This window comes from Saccopteryx bilineata, chromosome 4 (assembly GCF_036850765.1).
Source record: "Saccopteryx bilineata isolate mSacBil1 chromosome 4, mSacBil1_pri_phased_curated, whole genome shotgun sequence".
NCBI classification, from domain to species: Eukaryota; Metazoa; Chordata; class Mammalia; order Chiroptera; family Emballonuridae; genus Saccopteryx; species Saccopteryx bilineata.
Window position 1 is genome coordinate 56,164,361 of NC_089493.1, and position 15,347 is coordinate 56,179,707.

At 48.1% G+C, this 15,347-nt stretch overlaps 2 protein-coding genes across 3 annotated transcripts in view; both read right to left on the bottom strand.

Moving 5' to 3' along the window:
• Positions 1-22: 22 nt before the first annotated feature.
• Positions 23-4,760, bottom strand: FBXL22 (F-box and leucine rich repeat protein 22). Of its 2 annotated transcripts, XM_066277054.1 has the most exons (4): positions 4,384-4,760; positions 2,705-2,768; positions 2,006-2,185; positions 23-1,259 (listed from the first exon to the last, which is right to left on the bottom strand). In XM_066277054.1, the coding sequence occupies exons 1-4, from the start codon at positions 4,716-4,718 to the stop codon at positions 822-824; spliced, it is 1,017 nt and encodes a 338-aa protein (XP_066133151.1). In that variant the 5' UTR covers positions 4,719-4,760; the 3' UTR covers positions 23-821. The 2 variants fall into 2 exon arrangements, with proteins under 2 accessions (XP_066133151.1, XP_066133152.1); XM_066277055.1 differs by lacking the exons at positions 2,006-2,185; positions 2,705-2,768 and having other exon boundaries at positions 4,384-4,756.
• A 3,624-nt stretch (positions 4,761-8,384) lies between these two features.
• Positions 8,385-15,347, bottom strand: part of USP3 (ubiquitin specific peptidase 3) — a 116,008-nt gene continuing 109,045 nt past the window's right edge. The window contains exons 13-15 of the mRNA XM_066274242.1: positions 14,647-14,760; positions 14,420-14,487; positions 8,385-12,163 (exon numbers count right to left, since the gene is read on the bottom strand). Of these exons, the coding sequence (XP_066130339.1) occupies positions 11,998-12,163; positions 14,420-14,487; positions 14,647-14,760 (348 nt within the window). The 3' untranslated portion in view covers positions 8,385-11,997. The remainder of the gene's footprint in view (positions 12,164-14,419; positions 14,488-14,646; positions 14,761-15,347) is intronic.

Genomic DNA, 15,347 nt, shown 5'->3' on the forward strand with positions numbered 1-15,347 from the left:
CACGTAAAAATCTAACTTTGCATCAGCTTATAATGGTTTATTATCAAAGGACCTAGACAGGGCTTCTGCTTTTGTTTTTAATTTTCTCCTCGGGGAATTTGAAATGCTTTTTCTTTTATGATATGGGAACGTTATAAAATAAGGATAACTATGCAAGTTGTCTAAAATCACATCAACAAGCGAATTTCTAGAATCGTGTGTGCAGTTAACTCCTAGGAATGCATCTTCCCGAGGAAAAGCGAGCGGGCTGGCGTGGGCACGGGGCGCAGCTGCGGTTGAGAACCGAGGCGCGGGGCGCTGGTGTCTGGAGCCTCGTTCTGTCCAGAGCCTCCGTCGTGCGTTGAGCCGCTCTCTCCGGCTCTGCGCCCCGGGTTCCTCCCCTTCGCCCCTCCGCTGGCGCAGCATCGCATCGAGGCCACCCTTCTGGGGAAAGCTGTGCCTGCGCTGTCGGCGGCGCGGCCGAGGGCTGCTGGGGAGCAGCAGGAGCGAGCGGTCGGCCGCTGGAGCCTCTCAGCCCCGTTCCCACGGCCTGAAGGCCCGACCTCTCTGGCACGCGCCAGCCGCGCCCCGAGCGCAGCCGGCCAGCTCGGGTGGTCACTGCCCCCACCGGAGTTAGACCCCCGACGGCATCGCAGGCCCCAAGGGTGTAGGTGCCTCCCGCTGCTGCCGAAAGAAGACAGGGAAAGGTGCCGGTGTTTAGTGAGAACCACCGGAGTGTTTCCCAAACATCAGGTCATTTAATCTGGCACTTGTCCAGTATGTAAAAGCGTAATGTGAGGTAGACATTCGTATCCCCATTTCGCAGACGGGGAAACTGAAGCTCAGAAAATGTGGCGACAGTCTGGGCGGTGGAGGAGCTGGGTTGGCTCCTTCCACCCCGCGCCGTGGCCGCTGTGCTCCCGACGCTGGCGGCCTAGCGCAGGAGCAGCTTGCGGACGGCCTGGCCCGGCGGGGGCGGGGAGCGCGGCGCCTGGTCTGGGATCATGGTTGCGCTGTGTTCGGCCCGCAGTGCCAGGCGCGGGCACGCGGCACGTAGGCGGCGCAGGCCGGCCGCGCTCACGTTGCGGCAGAAGTCCACGTGCAGCGTCTGCAGCGCGCGCCCGTGCGCCGCCGCAGCCACCAGCGTGCGGTTGGTGACGCGTGCGCAGTTCTCCAGTCGCAGTGTACGCAGGCGCAGACAGCTGCACAGCAATCGCCCCAAGCAGTCGTCGGTGACGTGGCCGCAGCCAGACAGCGTGAGGGACTCCAGGTTGGGACACCTGCAGAGAGAACGCGGTAGCTGCGGGCCGGGCAAGGAGCGAGTGGTTAGGGCGCCGTGAGCCACACCCGCGCAGGAGTTCAATGGCTCTGTCATCACCCAAACAACGGTGCAGACCCTCCGCGGTTTACAGGGCAGGAACTGGGCCCAGCGTATTTAAGGAATTTACTGCCTGCAGTGACGTGGCCGGAGCCCGAACCCTGGCTGCTGTCACATTTCCCCTCACCATACCTTAATCTGCGTGGGTTCTTAGCCCCTGGACACCCCCCCCCCCCCATTGGAGAAGCCAGCCCCGGTTCTGAGACTCTGGTTCCTGGAGGGACAGCTGTTTCTTTGGATCCCTGCACTTGTTGCTGTGGGTTTGAGGGAAGCGTAGCCGGCCTTCTTTGGAGCTGAGGCCCTGACTCTGCTGGCCGGATGGGAGGAGGAGGAAGGGTTTCCTGTGGGGTGGCTTAACGACAGCCCCCAGCCAACTCTTGAGAAAGGGAAGGGGTGGGGAGTTCTGAAACCCTGGTTTCAGCTCAGTTGACTGGGGCAGTTATTGCATCCCCACTGTGACCCCAGACTACAAAGGTCAGGAACCTGAGGTAGCTAGAACTAGGGTCAGGGTGAGTACAGTCAGGGACAAGTAGCTTGTCAAGGAAACTTGGAAGCCCCTGTACCCTAGCTTTACCAGCACTGATGGAGAAAAAGATCTGAGCAAAGTTAGCGGCTGATTTGCGGTGGGACTTTGGCTAAGTCACTCACCGAGCCTAGTTTTCCTGGTGGAGCAGTAGAGAGGGAATAATGCCTGCCAGTGGAGTTGTGAAGATTTCTATTTGGGGTGTAAAGAGCCTTCTGTAGGCAGTGGTAACCCTCTTCTGGGAGTACACAGAACCAGACTGCCTCCAGTCCAGAAAGACCTATGGTGGGCATAGGCCGTGGCTCCTGTAAACAGAGGGAGTTGGAGTCTGAAATGGGAGTTTGGGTGGATGGGGCCAGTCCCTTTCCATTTCTGCATCTGTCTCTTAGTCCTTGACTGCACCTGCCTGGGCCAGCTTGGCTCCATGGGGCCTGGGGAAGGGGGTAAAGAACTGAAATAGACTCTGCAGGGCCACCTTTCACATACTGAACCCATGCCATTTCCCCAGTTCATACAATGAACCTCTTAGACTTCAGATGAACCTTTCTGTACCCTAAGTTTTGTGAATGAAGAAACTGGCCCAGCCTGACCTGTGGTGGCGCAGTGGATAAAGCATTGACCTGGAAATGCTGAGGTCGCCAGTTCGAAGCCCTGGGCTTGCCTGGTCAAGGCACATATGAGAGTTGATGCTTCCAGCTCCTCCCCCTTCTCTCTCTCTCTCTATCTCTCTATCTTCTCTCTTCCTCTCTAAAAATGAGTAAATAAAATAAAATTAAAAAAAAAATAAAGTTTAGAAACTGGCCCAGAGAGCTCAAGTGACTTGCCTGTGATTTATTTGCTGGTCTGACCCAGGACAAATGTCTGAACCTTGCGGGAACACTTCCCCATCTGTCAAGCAGGAGAAATTGTTAACTTCAGGGTGGTTATGGGGATTAGGTGTTTAAGCCCCAAGGGTGTTAAGTGATCCCTTCCTCTAAACCTTTAGAATAATCTCGATACAGGGAAAAACCAGAGAAAGCCAATCCCCTCCCTGCCCAGCCAGCCACAGCTGTTCCCCACTTTCCCACCTCCACCCCACTGATTACAGGAAAAAAAAAACAGATTTGATGATACTTATCTATACCTACTATGTGCCAGTGCTCCTGTGTCATCTAATCCTTTTAGGTGATTTCTCCCATTTTACAGATGAAGAAATGAGGATGGGTTGGGGTTACATGGTTGGACAGGAGCAGAACTGGGGGGCTCAGCACAGAAGCCTGAGCTCCAGGCCCTTTGCACATTTCATAATGCTGGCGGCCCCTGCTGCACCCAGTGGCCTGGGAGGCCCATTCCACATCTTGCTGGTTTGGGGGAATAAATCTGGGTCTTTTACAGCAAGACCAGAGCAGCTTCAGGGCAAACTCTGCCCCATACACATCACCCTCCAGTCTTACTTCTGGGCCTTGTTCAATCCATCAGAATGGCCTGGTCTCATGAGGGCCCAGTCCCAAGTCCATCTTGTTTTCTTCCTACTTTCTTAAAAAAGAAAGAAAGGTGGGGCTACGGTGCTAACTTCTTCTCTTACCGTTGTGCTGCCAGCAAACAGCAGCTGTTATACCTGGGTGGCAGCAAGCTGGGCAAGCCTAGTTTGTTAGTGGCCATGGGGTGCCCTTCATGCAAGGCTGGACGGACTAGTAAAGGCTCGTAAGAGCCAGGCTGAGGAGGTCTGTTCTCGGCGGGAGGCTCTGACCATGGAGGGAGCCTGGCTTGTGGCCTCTGTGTCTGAAGTAGGGTTAACAAATACAGGGTGTATTTGGACATAGTTATAACAACAGCAAAAAATTATATCTAAAATTGAAATTTAAACAGGGTGTCTTAAATTTTTATTTGCTAAAATTTGGCAATCCTAGATTGTGGGAAAGTCACATGATCTCTTAGGGATTTGGTTTGCTTATTTGAAAAATTAGGCTAAAACACCCTTCCCTAGGAGAACTATGAAGGTTAGTAAGTTTCTAATGAGGAAAGCATGACTGTACCACTCCCCTACCCTAAGTCTGGCTTGGTCCAGCCAGACCAGAGCGCCCAGCTCCCTTCCTCACTGCAGTTCCCAAGCTTGGGGTTTGCTTCCTAGAGGGAGTGTAGAGGGGTGAGGTGATTGCTGACTCTAGAAATCTTACCATGGGTCTGACCTTGAAAATCCAGGCCCAGCTCTACCCAGCACTTAATAGCTGCCAGGGACGACAGCTCACTGCGTCGTCACTGCTCACTGTGTAAAGACAGTGACAGCTGAAGCCCAGTACTTCCTCTTTGCTCTGGGACCCATGAGCCTAAGAGGAGCTTGTTTCCCCACGGTTTCATCCATCCTCTGGGGACTGTGCTGTGAATGGGCCGGGAGGCTCTGCCTTGAGCCTAGTCTGAGGGTCCCCAAGGCAGAGCCATTTGGTCTGGCTTGTAAGGTGCTCTTCCCTGTCCCCAGAAGTCTCCTAGAGCTCTGGATGCCAGCACTGCCCAGGAGGTGACCTACCTGTCGCACACCTGGAGGAGGAAATCACTGACCAGGCTCTCGTGCCGGCTGCAGATGCTCCTCTGGAAGGCGCTCTTGAGCCAGTCCTCAATGCTGCACACCTGCACGCGGCTGGAGTGCCAGCAGATAGAGAGGCTCCGCAGTGCCGGGCTCAGGAGAAAGTTGTCCTTCCTGAGTTCTGTGAGGGAGCGAAAGTGCAACAGGGGCCAGAGTGCAGGGTCCTCAAACACATCCTGGAGCTGGGGACAGGTCCTGGCGAGGTTTTTCCTGCTGTCTTTGTCCAGGAAGGAGAAGAGGTGCAGCAGGCACTCCCGGTTGAGTTGGGTGATGTGCATGGTGCGCAGCAGCCACTGAGTATGGCTACAGCCCAGGGACCTGACCACCTCCTGCTGCTCCTCCCGGCACCAGGCTGGTGGACATATATGGTTGTGGAATGGGGTTTATTTTGGGCTAACAACTGGTGCTGGAGTTGGGGGTGGGTGTGCAGGATCCAGACATACGTGCATCAGTCTGTGTCTCGGCTTATGTTCAGAGGAATCGAAAATCCTGGCAGAAAAGCAGCCTCTTGAAGTTAAATAGTTCCTTAAAAGGGATTTCTTTTCCTTTTAGCTGACAATGGTGTTTAGCAGTGAGCTCCTTTGGCTTTTCCCAAGGCATGTTCATTCTAGGTGGCTAGCCAGACCACCTCTGTCTGGGCTTGCAGGCTCTATCTACTCACAGAAGGGACTCTAATTGTAAAACAGTATCTTTTTCTTTTCTAGTATACTGTATGTACATCAATTGGAATGTTTTGACCCACTCTTGGAAGAAAACTGTTGTCTATAAAGAGCTAAGGGCAATAGTTTTGTGTTGCAGAGTTGTGAGCAGAAGCCATGAATAATGCCTCGCTTCCGTCTTGACTCAGTGGTGATGCGTTCTCTGGGCGAGGCGAACTGCCGTCAAACCCTGCTGCCCTCCACCAGGCAGGGGACTTCCTGGGCCTCCCAAATGGCTCTGTTTTTACCTGGAGTTCCATTACAGATTGATCTTAAGTAGCTTATATTTCCAACTTCTGTGAATGTGTCATGCTTCAAATGTACTTGCTTTACCTTTTTCTAATGTGTCGTGCTGTATCTAGCCTGCATTTTCCAAAATGTTAGGATGAGGTAGCTCTTCATACGAAACTGCTTGAAACAATTTTAAGTTCAAGTATTTTAGTCTAAGCTTGCCCTTTACGCCAGCCACACACCGTCCTTATGAGTGCCTTCAGTTCCGCTGGGCAAGTGGCCTGGAGGTCTCTTCCATTAAGTTTTCCCCTTCTAAAGTTACTGAGATTTCTCAGGACACAGATCCCTTTTCTAACCCGGCTAGCTTGAATGCCAGCCCTACCCTGGGCCCTACTCTATTCCCCTGCTCTGCAAGCCTCGCTCTGTGTCCTGGTTTGTCTGTTGGGGGGATGCCAATAGCAAAGCTGCCTTCTAGCTCGACAGGAGTGAGGCGAGCAGCAGTTTTCCCTTGGCTAGACCAGGGACAGCACCTCTGCAGTTACCTTTCTTCTTCTCCATTTAATTGTAATTGGAAGGAACGAGAATACTTTCGTTTCCAGTTGTGTGGGGTAACGGGGTGAAGCAACAACGCTGAACCCCCTTCAGGAACTAAGGCTTGGTCAGGCCTGGTGCAGTTTGCCTTTAAAAGCTGAAGGCAGCTAAGGAAGGGAAGTAGTTCTAGCCAGCTCTCATGCTCTGAGAAGCCAGTCTCAGCTGCCTTCTGTGCCTCAGTTACCCCACTAATGCCAGGGTGAAGTGGAAGAGGTGACTATTTGGCAGTACAGCTAGTGCTTGACTTACGACCACTATTGGTTCCGACAAACCGGTCGTAACACAATTTGGTCATAAGTTGAGGAGGCTATATGTACAGTACTGTGAAATGATGTTATAAAAATCTTTAAGTCATATTTTATCATAATTTTCTTTCATTATTATATATCATAATTTTCTTTGTTCATTTTATGCCATTTGTATCATCTCTACACCATTTTGTTTATTAGTTTTACATTCATCAGGTTTAAGTAAATCACTTTCCTTCTTGGCAGGCTGAGGCGTAGACAAAGACAATTTCCTCTTGGTAGACATCTTGGGAGGGGTTTGATGAAAAATATCCAAGACACAAAACACAAATTGCTATACCGAGTCTGGGATAACAGTTGAAATGGTGCACGCAGAGATGGTAGTGCTGCCGGAAGCTGGTCCACACTGTTGTATGTCCGTCTGGGCAACACTTGCGCTGCCAGACGCAGAGCAGTCGTGGTAGCGATTGTGGTCGTAAAGTCGAATGGTCATAAGTTGCATAGGTCGTAAGTCAATCAATACCTGTAGATTAAAGTCAACCTGGAATGCTAAGGTTACCAGTTTGAAACCCAGGGCTTGCCGGGTCAGGGCACATATGAGAAGCAACTATGTACTACGAGTTGATGCCTCCCACCCCCCCTTTCTCTTTCTTTTCTCTGTAAAAGCAATGAATAAAATCTTTAAAATTAAAATCAGCAAAAACAACTCTTAAAAAAATCTTTTCTCAAATAAAGGGTAACTAGCTGATATGTCAAGCTAATCATTTTAACTATTTTTTTTTTTTTTTGTATTTTTCCGAAGTTAGCAGGGGGGTAGTCAGATTCCTGCATGTGCCCGAGATCCACCCGGCATGCCCACTAGGGTAAGATGCTCTACCCATCTGGGGTGTTGCTTCGTTGTGGCCAGAGCCATTCTAGTGCCTGAGGTGGAGGCCACGGAGCCGCCCTCAGCACCGTGGCCAACTTTGCTCCAATGGAGCCTTGGCTGCGGGAGGGGAAGAGAGAGAGAAAGGAGAGGGGGAGGGGTGGAGAAGCAGATGGGAGCTTCTCCTGTGTGCCCTGGCCAGGAATCAAACCCAAGACTTCCACACGCCGGGCCAACGCTCTACCACTGAGCCAACCGGCTAGGGCCATTTTAACTATTTAAAATGACAGTGGAAGCCCCACTTTGGGTCTTAGTTGTACTTTTCTATTCCAAAGGTTTGCTGCAGCAGCACAGGTGGATTAATAGCCTTAGGATCTCCACTTTCGCTCCCAAATCCTTTCCAAACCAGTGCTTTTCAGAGGGCTGACCCCTGAATATAGGTGGTTCATTCAGCTTCTTAAAAGGCAGAGCAGTGTAAGCACGCTGGCCACTGGGGAGAGTCATTCTGGTTGGTTGTGTCTTCGAGGTTGCACCCCACAGCCCTGCTGGAACCACAAAATCCTGGCAGGCTGACCGAGTAGAGCCCAGCCTCTCTGCTGCTCCTCCTGTTGGGCTGCAGGGAAGGGCTCCAGCAAGCAGGGTGGGTCCACATGGCATGCACGTTGGCAGGGAGGGGTCTGGCCCGGGCCTGGGATGTCGATGGCAACAGTGACTCCCTTTTTGTCTGGAGCTGGCTCCTTGGCTGCAACAACAGCAGCTGCACTGCCACTGACCAGCAGCACAGCTGCCAAAAGGGAGCAGGCTGTTTGGGCTGCAGGCACCTCTGTCCTCCGTTTTAGAAGACTGATAGGAACAGGCAAATAAGTAACACAGGAAAACCATGGGTATGGGCACAGCGTGGTTCTTCTTTTTCTGTCTGTAGAGGACAAGGGGCGGGGGGTCATATGTAAGGAGCCTGCTATAGAGCACCAGATATTTTTTATAGCTCTTACTTGCCTGTTTTACTTTACAAGACCAATAACCTTTGCTCAGAGCCCAAAACCTGGTTCCTCTGGGTAGAGTCCAGCTGTCAAGGGCATAAGCCCACCTCACTTGTATAAGCTCAGCTGGCACAGAAGGGACAGATTTCATTCTGCAAGGTGCACACCCTACGGTCACTGCACGTTGGCCTGTGTGCACCAGCAGCCCTAGAGACTGGGGTTCTGGGAGAATGTGCCGCCTCTGGACTGACTGATACGGCCCAGAGCTTGAGTGAGGACAGTGGTATTTATTTGGCTCCATGGAAGGGTGTTTGGAAATAATAGTCAAAAGGAAAGAGACCAGACTTTTAATGATACTCTCCATAGAACAGTTCAGGTTGGTGAAGCAGGAAAGGGATGTGATTACAACTTAAATGAAATTGGTCACTTGCACAGTAAATCCTCTCAGCATCACACAGACTAGGTTTTAATGGCAAATGATTATGTCACAGCATAGCCAACCCCTGCGGAGGGCAGTCTGGAGTCCCCCACACTCAGATCTGAGGGCGTGGTCGGCATCCAGTGAGGCACTGCAGGCCTCGGCCCACAGCACGACTACACCACGTGCCCACCTCTTCCTGTGCTGTGGGCACGTTCCCGTGGCCACACTCGGTCACCTGGGACCCATGTCCTGGCTGCAGGAACAGACTTTGCTCTTGAGCTTTTCCAGGGCCCAAGGGAAGAGGCCACTTCAGCAAGAGAGGGGACATTAGAGAGTTTAGAGGATGGTGGAGGTTGAAGTGGGGTAAGTATAACTATGTAGACTTATCAATGAAGGGGAGGTTTGGCCTTAAGAAATAAATATGTCCCCAACCCCAGAAACCAAGCTGCTGAGTTGGTTCCACAGGTGAGATACACATTTAACACTCAGCCAGGGCCAGTCCACTTGCCTGGTGTAATTCTGTTACATTTGTCATCCTAGACACTGAGTAGAATACAGTGGATAAGCAAAGGTTTCTCCACCATGGAGAGATTTGTGTTGCCACAAACTGTTTCTGTCACCCACCCACCTGTGTGGGAGGACTTCTTAGAAAGATTTCTTGTCCAAGGAGCCATGTGACTGGCGTGAGGCCCTGCCCCCACTTAAGCTCTCTGAGCAAGAAGCCACACATGCCAGAGAGCCAGCATGAGCGGGCCCTGAAGAGCACGAAAAGATAAGCTTTTAAACTAGGTGTGATAAGGCTACACAGTTTTTAAAATACAAATAGGCACATTTACATCACTGGTGTTCAGGTGCACAACTGAAATGGGTCCGATCCAATCACCTTTCCAACAAGGCTTCATAATACTCGAACATTTCTGCTTAAGTAAAATCAAGCAGGCCCTGGCCGGTTGGCTCAGTGGTAGAGTGTCGGCCTGGCGTGCAGAAGTCCCGGGTTTGATTCCCGGCCAGGGCACACAGGAGAGGCGCCCATCTGCTTCTCCACCCCACTCCCTCTCCTTCCTCTCTCTTTCTTCCCCTCCCGCAGCTAAGGCTCCATTGGAGCAAAGATGGCGCGGGCGCTGGGGATGGCTCTGTGGCCTCTGCCTCAGGCGCTAGAGTGGCTCTGGGCCACTCAACATAGCAATGCCCAGGATGGGCAGAGCATCGCCCCCTGGTGGGCAGAGCGTTGCCCTTGGTGGGAGTGCTGGGTGGATCCCGGTTGGGCACATGCGGGAGTCTGTCTCTCCCCCTTTCCAGCTTCAGAAAAATACAAAAAATAAAATTAAAAAAAATCAAGCAATAAAAACGCTACAAAAATTCAAAGAGATCTGTTCATCTCTTAAGCCAACAGTGTTGCCTGTCTGAGGACCACTTCCCCCCCCCCCCAGAATCAGTCCAGTCTGTTGCTAAATTCCATCAGTATAAAAAGACAGCTTTTCTCCACCACCAACACTGCCCAAGGCTTTATTGCTGAAGTCATAAACAGCTGCCCATTCAGAGATTCCCGATCTAAGTGCAAAGGTTAGGCATTACAGCTGTGGACCTTCTAAAGGACAAGGGCCTGGAATCATAGGAGACACTTAGCAAGATCAACGGAGTGATATTAATGTATTGATATATTAAAATTAAGTGAAACTCATTTTTGTAGATCAAAACAGTCAAATATGACAATTCCTTATGGTTCACATACTGTAATTTAGTTTTGTAAACCATTTTAAATATGTGTTCCCCTCTTCTTGACCAAATGTAAAACCTAGACGTGACAGCAAAGCTTTCTTTTCTCTGGAGTGAAAATATAGACCAGCACCGTCCCTGAAAACTCTACATACCGAGGGAAGTGACTTAGATCTGCACAGCACTAGCCACACGGTTGCTGAATGCTTGACGTGGCTAGTGTGACTGAAGAACTGAGTTTGTAATTTTAAGACACGGTTAGACATGATTTCAGTTAGCTCCTCGTCATGTTAGTGTTTATGGATGGGAGCACCTTTCTATTTAGTAGGTGGGATGCTGCCCAATTCATGAATTACTTACTGAATAAAGCCAATTAGATATTTAAAAGTGTTTAGTGGATGTGGTCTGCTCTGAGACATGTGGGATTTAACATTATGGGATTTTAGTTCCAAATTTCAATTTGAGTTAAATCTAAATAGTGTTTGTACCTATTTTTCTTGAAAAAAATTAAAATGGGCTGCTAAGAAATACAAACTACTTATTCAAAGAGAGTGTTTTCATCTTGCTCTGCTATCAGGATAGGCCAGTGAGTTTCTAAAACTGAGAATTAAAAACAAAAACAAAACCCTGAGATAATACTCTCATTTCCTTCTGTAGAAGAAGCAGGCTCCACAGTGTCACCTGTAGAGTAGGGGATGGCCAAAGTAAACTTGTGGTTAGCTTCCAAACCCCACAGACCAAGTTAGAGTAAGACTACAGTGGGCTGCAGTTATCCCCACCGCTACAGCTAATGTGGGAATTAGATGCTGATTAAAAAAATGCAAACAGCACCTGACCTGTGGTGGCGCAGTGGATAAAGCATCGACCTGGAACGCTGAGGTTGCCAGTTTGAAACCTGGGCTTGCCTGGTCAGCAATTAGGGGAGTTGATACTTCCTGCTCCTCCCCCTTTTTTTCTCTCCCTCTCTAAAAACAATGAATAAAATCTTAAAAACCAAAAAGCAAACAGCTGTGATTGCATCTCACCTGGTAACATGATGTAGCTGAGTCACAGAACTTTTTAAACACGAAATGTATTTGATCTTATTTGAACGTTTCTGTACTCGTATGTTCTCCATGAAAACACACATTAAAAAAAAATCTCAAAACGAAAAAAGCAACAGAGTAATTCTTGAATTTGCATTGCAAATCACTGAACCAACAAATTTATTTAGTGCTGATAAACAGCAGCCTTGAGAAATACCGAAAGCATCAATTACCTGGCCTACTGAAGATGCCCTCTCAGTTATCTTTACAAGCAGAAAGTGATTACTGAGCAGTCACTGAAATCTCGCAAATCTCGCAGGCCACAAATCACATACACAGAGGATTCTTGATTTAGAGTCAGCCTGACCCCTGGGGCAGCTGTGAAAGGCGGCGGGCAGTTCTATTGTGCTTCCCAACCAGGAGCAGATCTTGCTTTCAGCATGTGAGGGTAACAAAGCATTGATGTAAATGTGCCTCAGAGTGAGAACTGAAACATTAATATAAAAAGGTCAAATAGAACTAAGTTCTTGGAACTACATATAAAAACTGAATTATTATAACTAAAGCAGCAAATCAAAATATCTGCTGAGGTTTTCTGGTAGAACTAAAAAAAAATTAGTTGGTGCCCATGTTCAATAAGTCACTACCATTGACAAAATAAAACTAAACCCAAAATAGGAAATTGAAAAGTGCATAATGAAATTAAATCTTGGATCAAGTATTTATGGAAAATTGGAAATGTTTGTCCGGTATAGTTGACGAGTAATGATTTAGAAGAGGTATTAAAGTTTATCCGATCCTGCTTTGGCCTGGCGCTCCACATAAAAAAGGATGTAGGCCTTTGCCTTCACAACGGTGTCTTCTTCAGCCAGGGTCACAGTGCTGTCATTGAAATGGAACCAGCGAGCCTCGTGAGTTGCATACGCTGTGTAATGTCCGGAACCAACCCTGTAAGGGAAGGTCAACAGATCAAAGAAAATCACAAAAAGATCTGTGCAATCATGTAACTTGTTAGCTAGATAATAAATTTTAATAAATACTATAATTGAATAAATCCTAGAGAACTGTGGTTTAAGATGGTTTATTGAGCGTACATTATTTCTCTTCCTCAAAATCCACTGAAATGACAGGAATGTATGGACACAAGAAAACAGGGAAGAGTGCTACTGACTGACCAGAAATGGAAGATGTTCTGGAACACATAAAGGCACATTCACATGGTACTGAATTAACAGAAACCACATAGCTGAGTGACTCCACCTAACAAGCAAGCACAGGTCAAAGCCATGGAAACATGGGAAGCAGAACCAGATTTCCCATCAGAGTCCGGGAGGGCAGGGGAAAAGCTGAGCTCAAGAAAGCAATCCGGCTGCAAACAAGTGCCTTCCCCCACTGTGGCCCCAAGGGCTTTTCCCTGTAGGCATGACCCATGCACTCGCTGGAGCCCTAGACTCAGCCCTCCTAGGCAGAACAGCCTGCAAGTATAATAGAGACCTTCAAACCATTAGAAAAACCCTTACCATTTACCAATAATGATAATTCCATTCTGAATAAGCAACCCAAAATCATAAGTCTTGAGGGGAGAAAGCATGAAAGACAAGTGCCAGGAAACACTGAAACTAACCATTGAGGACATGAATGCAAAAAACCAAAGAACTTGAAAAAGTCCAGTACCAATGGTTTCAAGAAGATACTGCAACAAAAAATAAAAATAGGCTGTTATGAAAAAGATATGAGAGGCCTTGGCCAGCTAGCTCAGTGGACAGAGTGTCGGCCTCGTATAGGGATGTCCCAGGTTCAGTTCCCGGCCAGGGTACATGAGAAGTGACCATCTGTTTCTCTCCCCCTCGCTCTCCCTTTCCCTCTCTCTTCCCCACTTGGCAGGCAGCCAGTGGCTTGAGTGGTTGGAGCATGGCTCTGGGCGCTGAAGATAGCTTGGTTGGTCTGAGCGCATCCTCGTGCTACAAATAGCTCAGTTACTAGCACTGGCCCCAGATGGGGGTCACCAGGTGAATCCCGGTTGGGGTGCATGCGGGAGTCTGCCTCACTATTTCCCTTCCTGTCACTTGGAAAAAAAAGAGAAAAAAATGTGATCTCCACGATATAAAAATTCACTAAGGTGCTGATCTTCTATTTTGATAAAGATAGAGATGTAATCCAAATTGGTGACATGGCAAAACAGGCCATGACAGTCTTCAGGAACAAAGAAATGCAAAACATTAAAGAATAGTTAAAATAAGTGAAAGGCCCAGGAAAGTTACATTTAACGGGTGTTCCAGAGGTGAGAATGGGGTGGAAAAATAAACATTTCCTTTAGCAGAAGACACTGATTGTCCCTATCAACCATCAAGCAGGAATATCTTGTTATTTTTTAAGTCTACAGACAGAGGATCCTGCAACCTTCTAAAGAGAAGACGCAGGCACAACCTATCGTAGCGCAGTGGGTAAAGCGTCAACCTGGAATGCTGAGGTCGCTGGTTAAAAACCTGGGCTTGCCTGGTCAAGGCACATATGAGAGCTGATGCTTCCTGCTCCTTGCTCCTCTTCTCTCTCTCTCTCCTCTCTATAATGAATAAATTAGATATTTAAAGAGAAAAAATAGATTGCCTATAAAGAAATGTAGTAGACTTGTTCTTAACTCTATGAATGGTGAAGTCAATGGAGCAATATCTACAAAGTTCTGAGGGAAAAGGATTTTCAACATGAGTAGTGGTTTGCCCAAGTAATACGAGTTTCAGTTGGAAGGTAAAATAGACATTCTCAGACCAGAAATCAGAAATTACATACCCCTGTATAAACTTTCCGGGAGAAAGTATAATTATTCAACAAAACAAGTGGATCTTTAAAGTCAAGACACAAAGTAGCTATAACTACTTTTCCATCTTCTCCATTTAAACATCAGTTGGCAAAGGAAATGATTGAGTCAAGAATGCTCAGGATTTTGTGAACAAAAGACAGTTCTGAATGCTGGGCTCAAATGAACCACACCACCCTGTTCTCCCTTTATGTGCCTTCTACTCCATGCTTCAAATATACTCGCAGTAATATCCTTTCCACCAACATTGAAGGAAAAGTCTGTTTCTCCCACTTTAATGTATCTGAATCCATTTTTAAGAGAATTTGGGGAGAATTATCAAGAGTGGCGTAAAACTGCAGGTCTCCGCTGCGCCCTTCCCCGCCATGACAGGCCGGCGACCTACTCACCCGGAACCGTGGTGCACCACCACCGCGGCCAGGTCATACAGGCAGCTCTCGGGGCCGCTGTTCTCAGGCTGCAGAAGGAGAGAGGAGGCATCCCCAGGACTGAGTTAGGAGCAGTGGTCAACAGCCTCAATCTCCCACCTCAATGACCTCCATCCACCCCTGTCTGTGCAGTCTTCATTTTACTGAAGAGCAGTCTATTCACCATGCTAACAAAGGGATCACCTTACCTCTAGTAAGTAGCATTTCATGTCTAGGCCTCTCAGTGGAAACTCTACATATGTATCAACTTTGTTTCTTAAATACGCTGTCCAATGAAATCTTTTCAAGTGTAAGCATAGCACCTGGATTGGAAATAAGGACAAAGATTGTAAACAAACACCTCATTTACCTTTCAATCAAAATTAACTACTTGGTTAACTGTCTCAAATATTTTAGGTGGTTTATCAGTTTTTCTTTTGATCCTTGATATTGCTTTCTTCTATATATATATTATTATGATATCATAATTTGTAATAGTCTTTGTTCCCTTTTCTGGTATACAGCTCCTAAAACTCTTAGAATTTCTTAAGTGATAAGGTGTCTTTTGTTAAGTTAATGAGGTGATAGGTGATCCTCATTCTAGGGTGAGGATCCCACCTCCCTGATCTCTAGGCAGGGGATAGGGATGGCCGTTGGATCGGCTGCCAATGGCCAGTGATTTAATCAGCCATGCCTATGTAAAAACCCCAAAGGATGGCATTTGGAGACCTTCCAAGTTGGGAACCAGCATGCTTCTGTGTGCCACCACCCTGAGTCTCAAACTGCACAGGAGCAGAAGGCCCTTTCTTTGGCATCTTGCTCTACATCCTCATCTGGTTGATTTGTACCCTTTAATATCCTTGGTAATAATTCAGTAATCCAGTGAGTAAACAGGTTTCCTCAGCTCTGT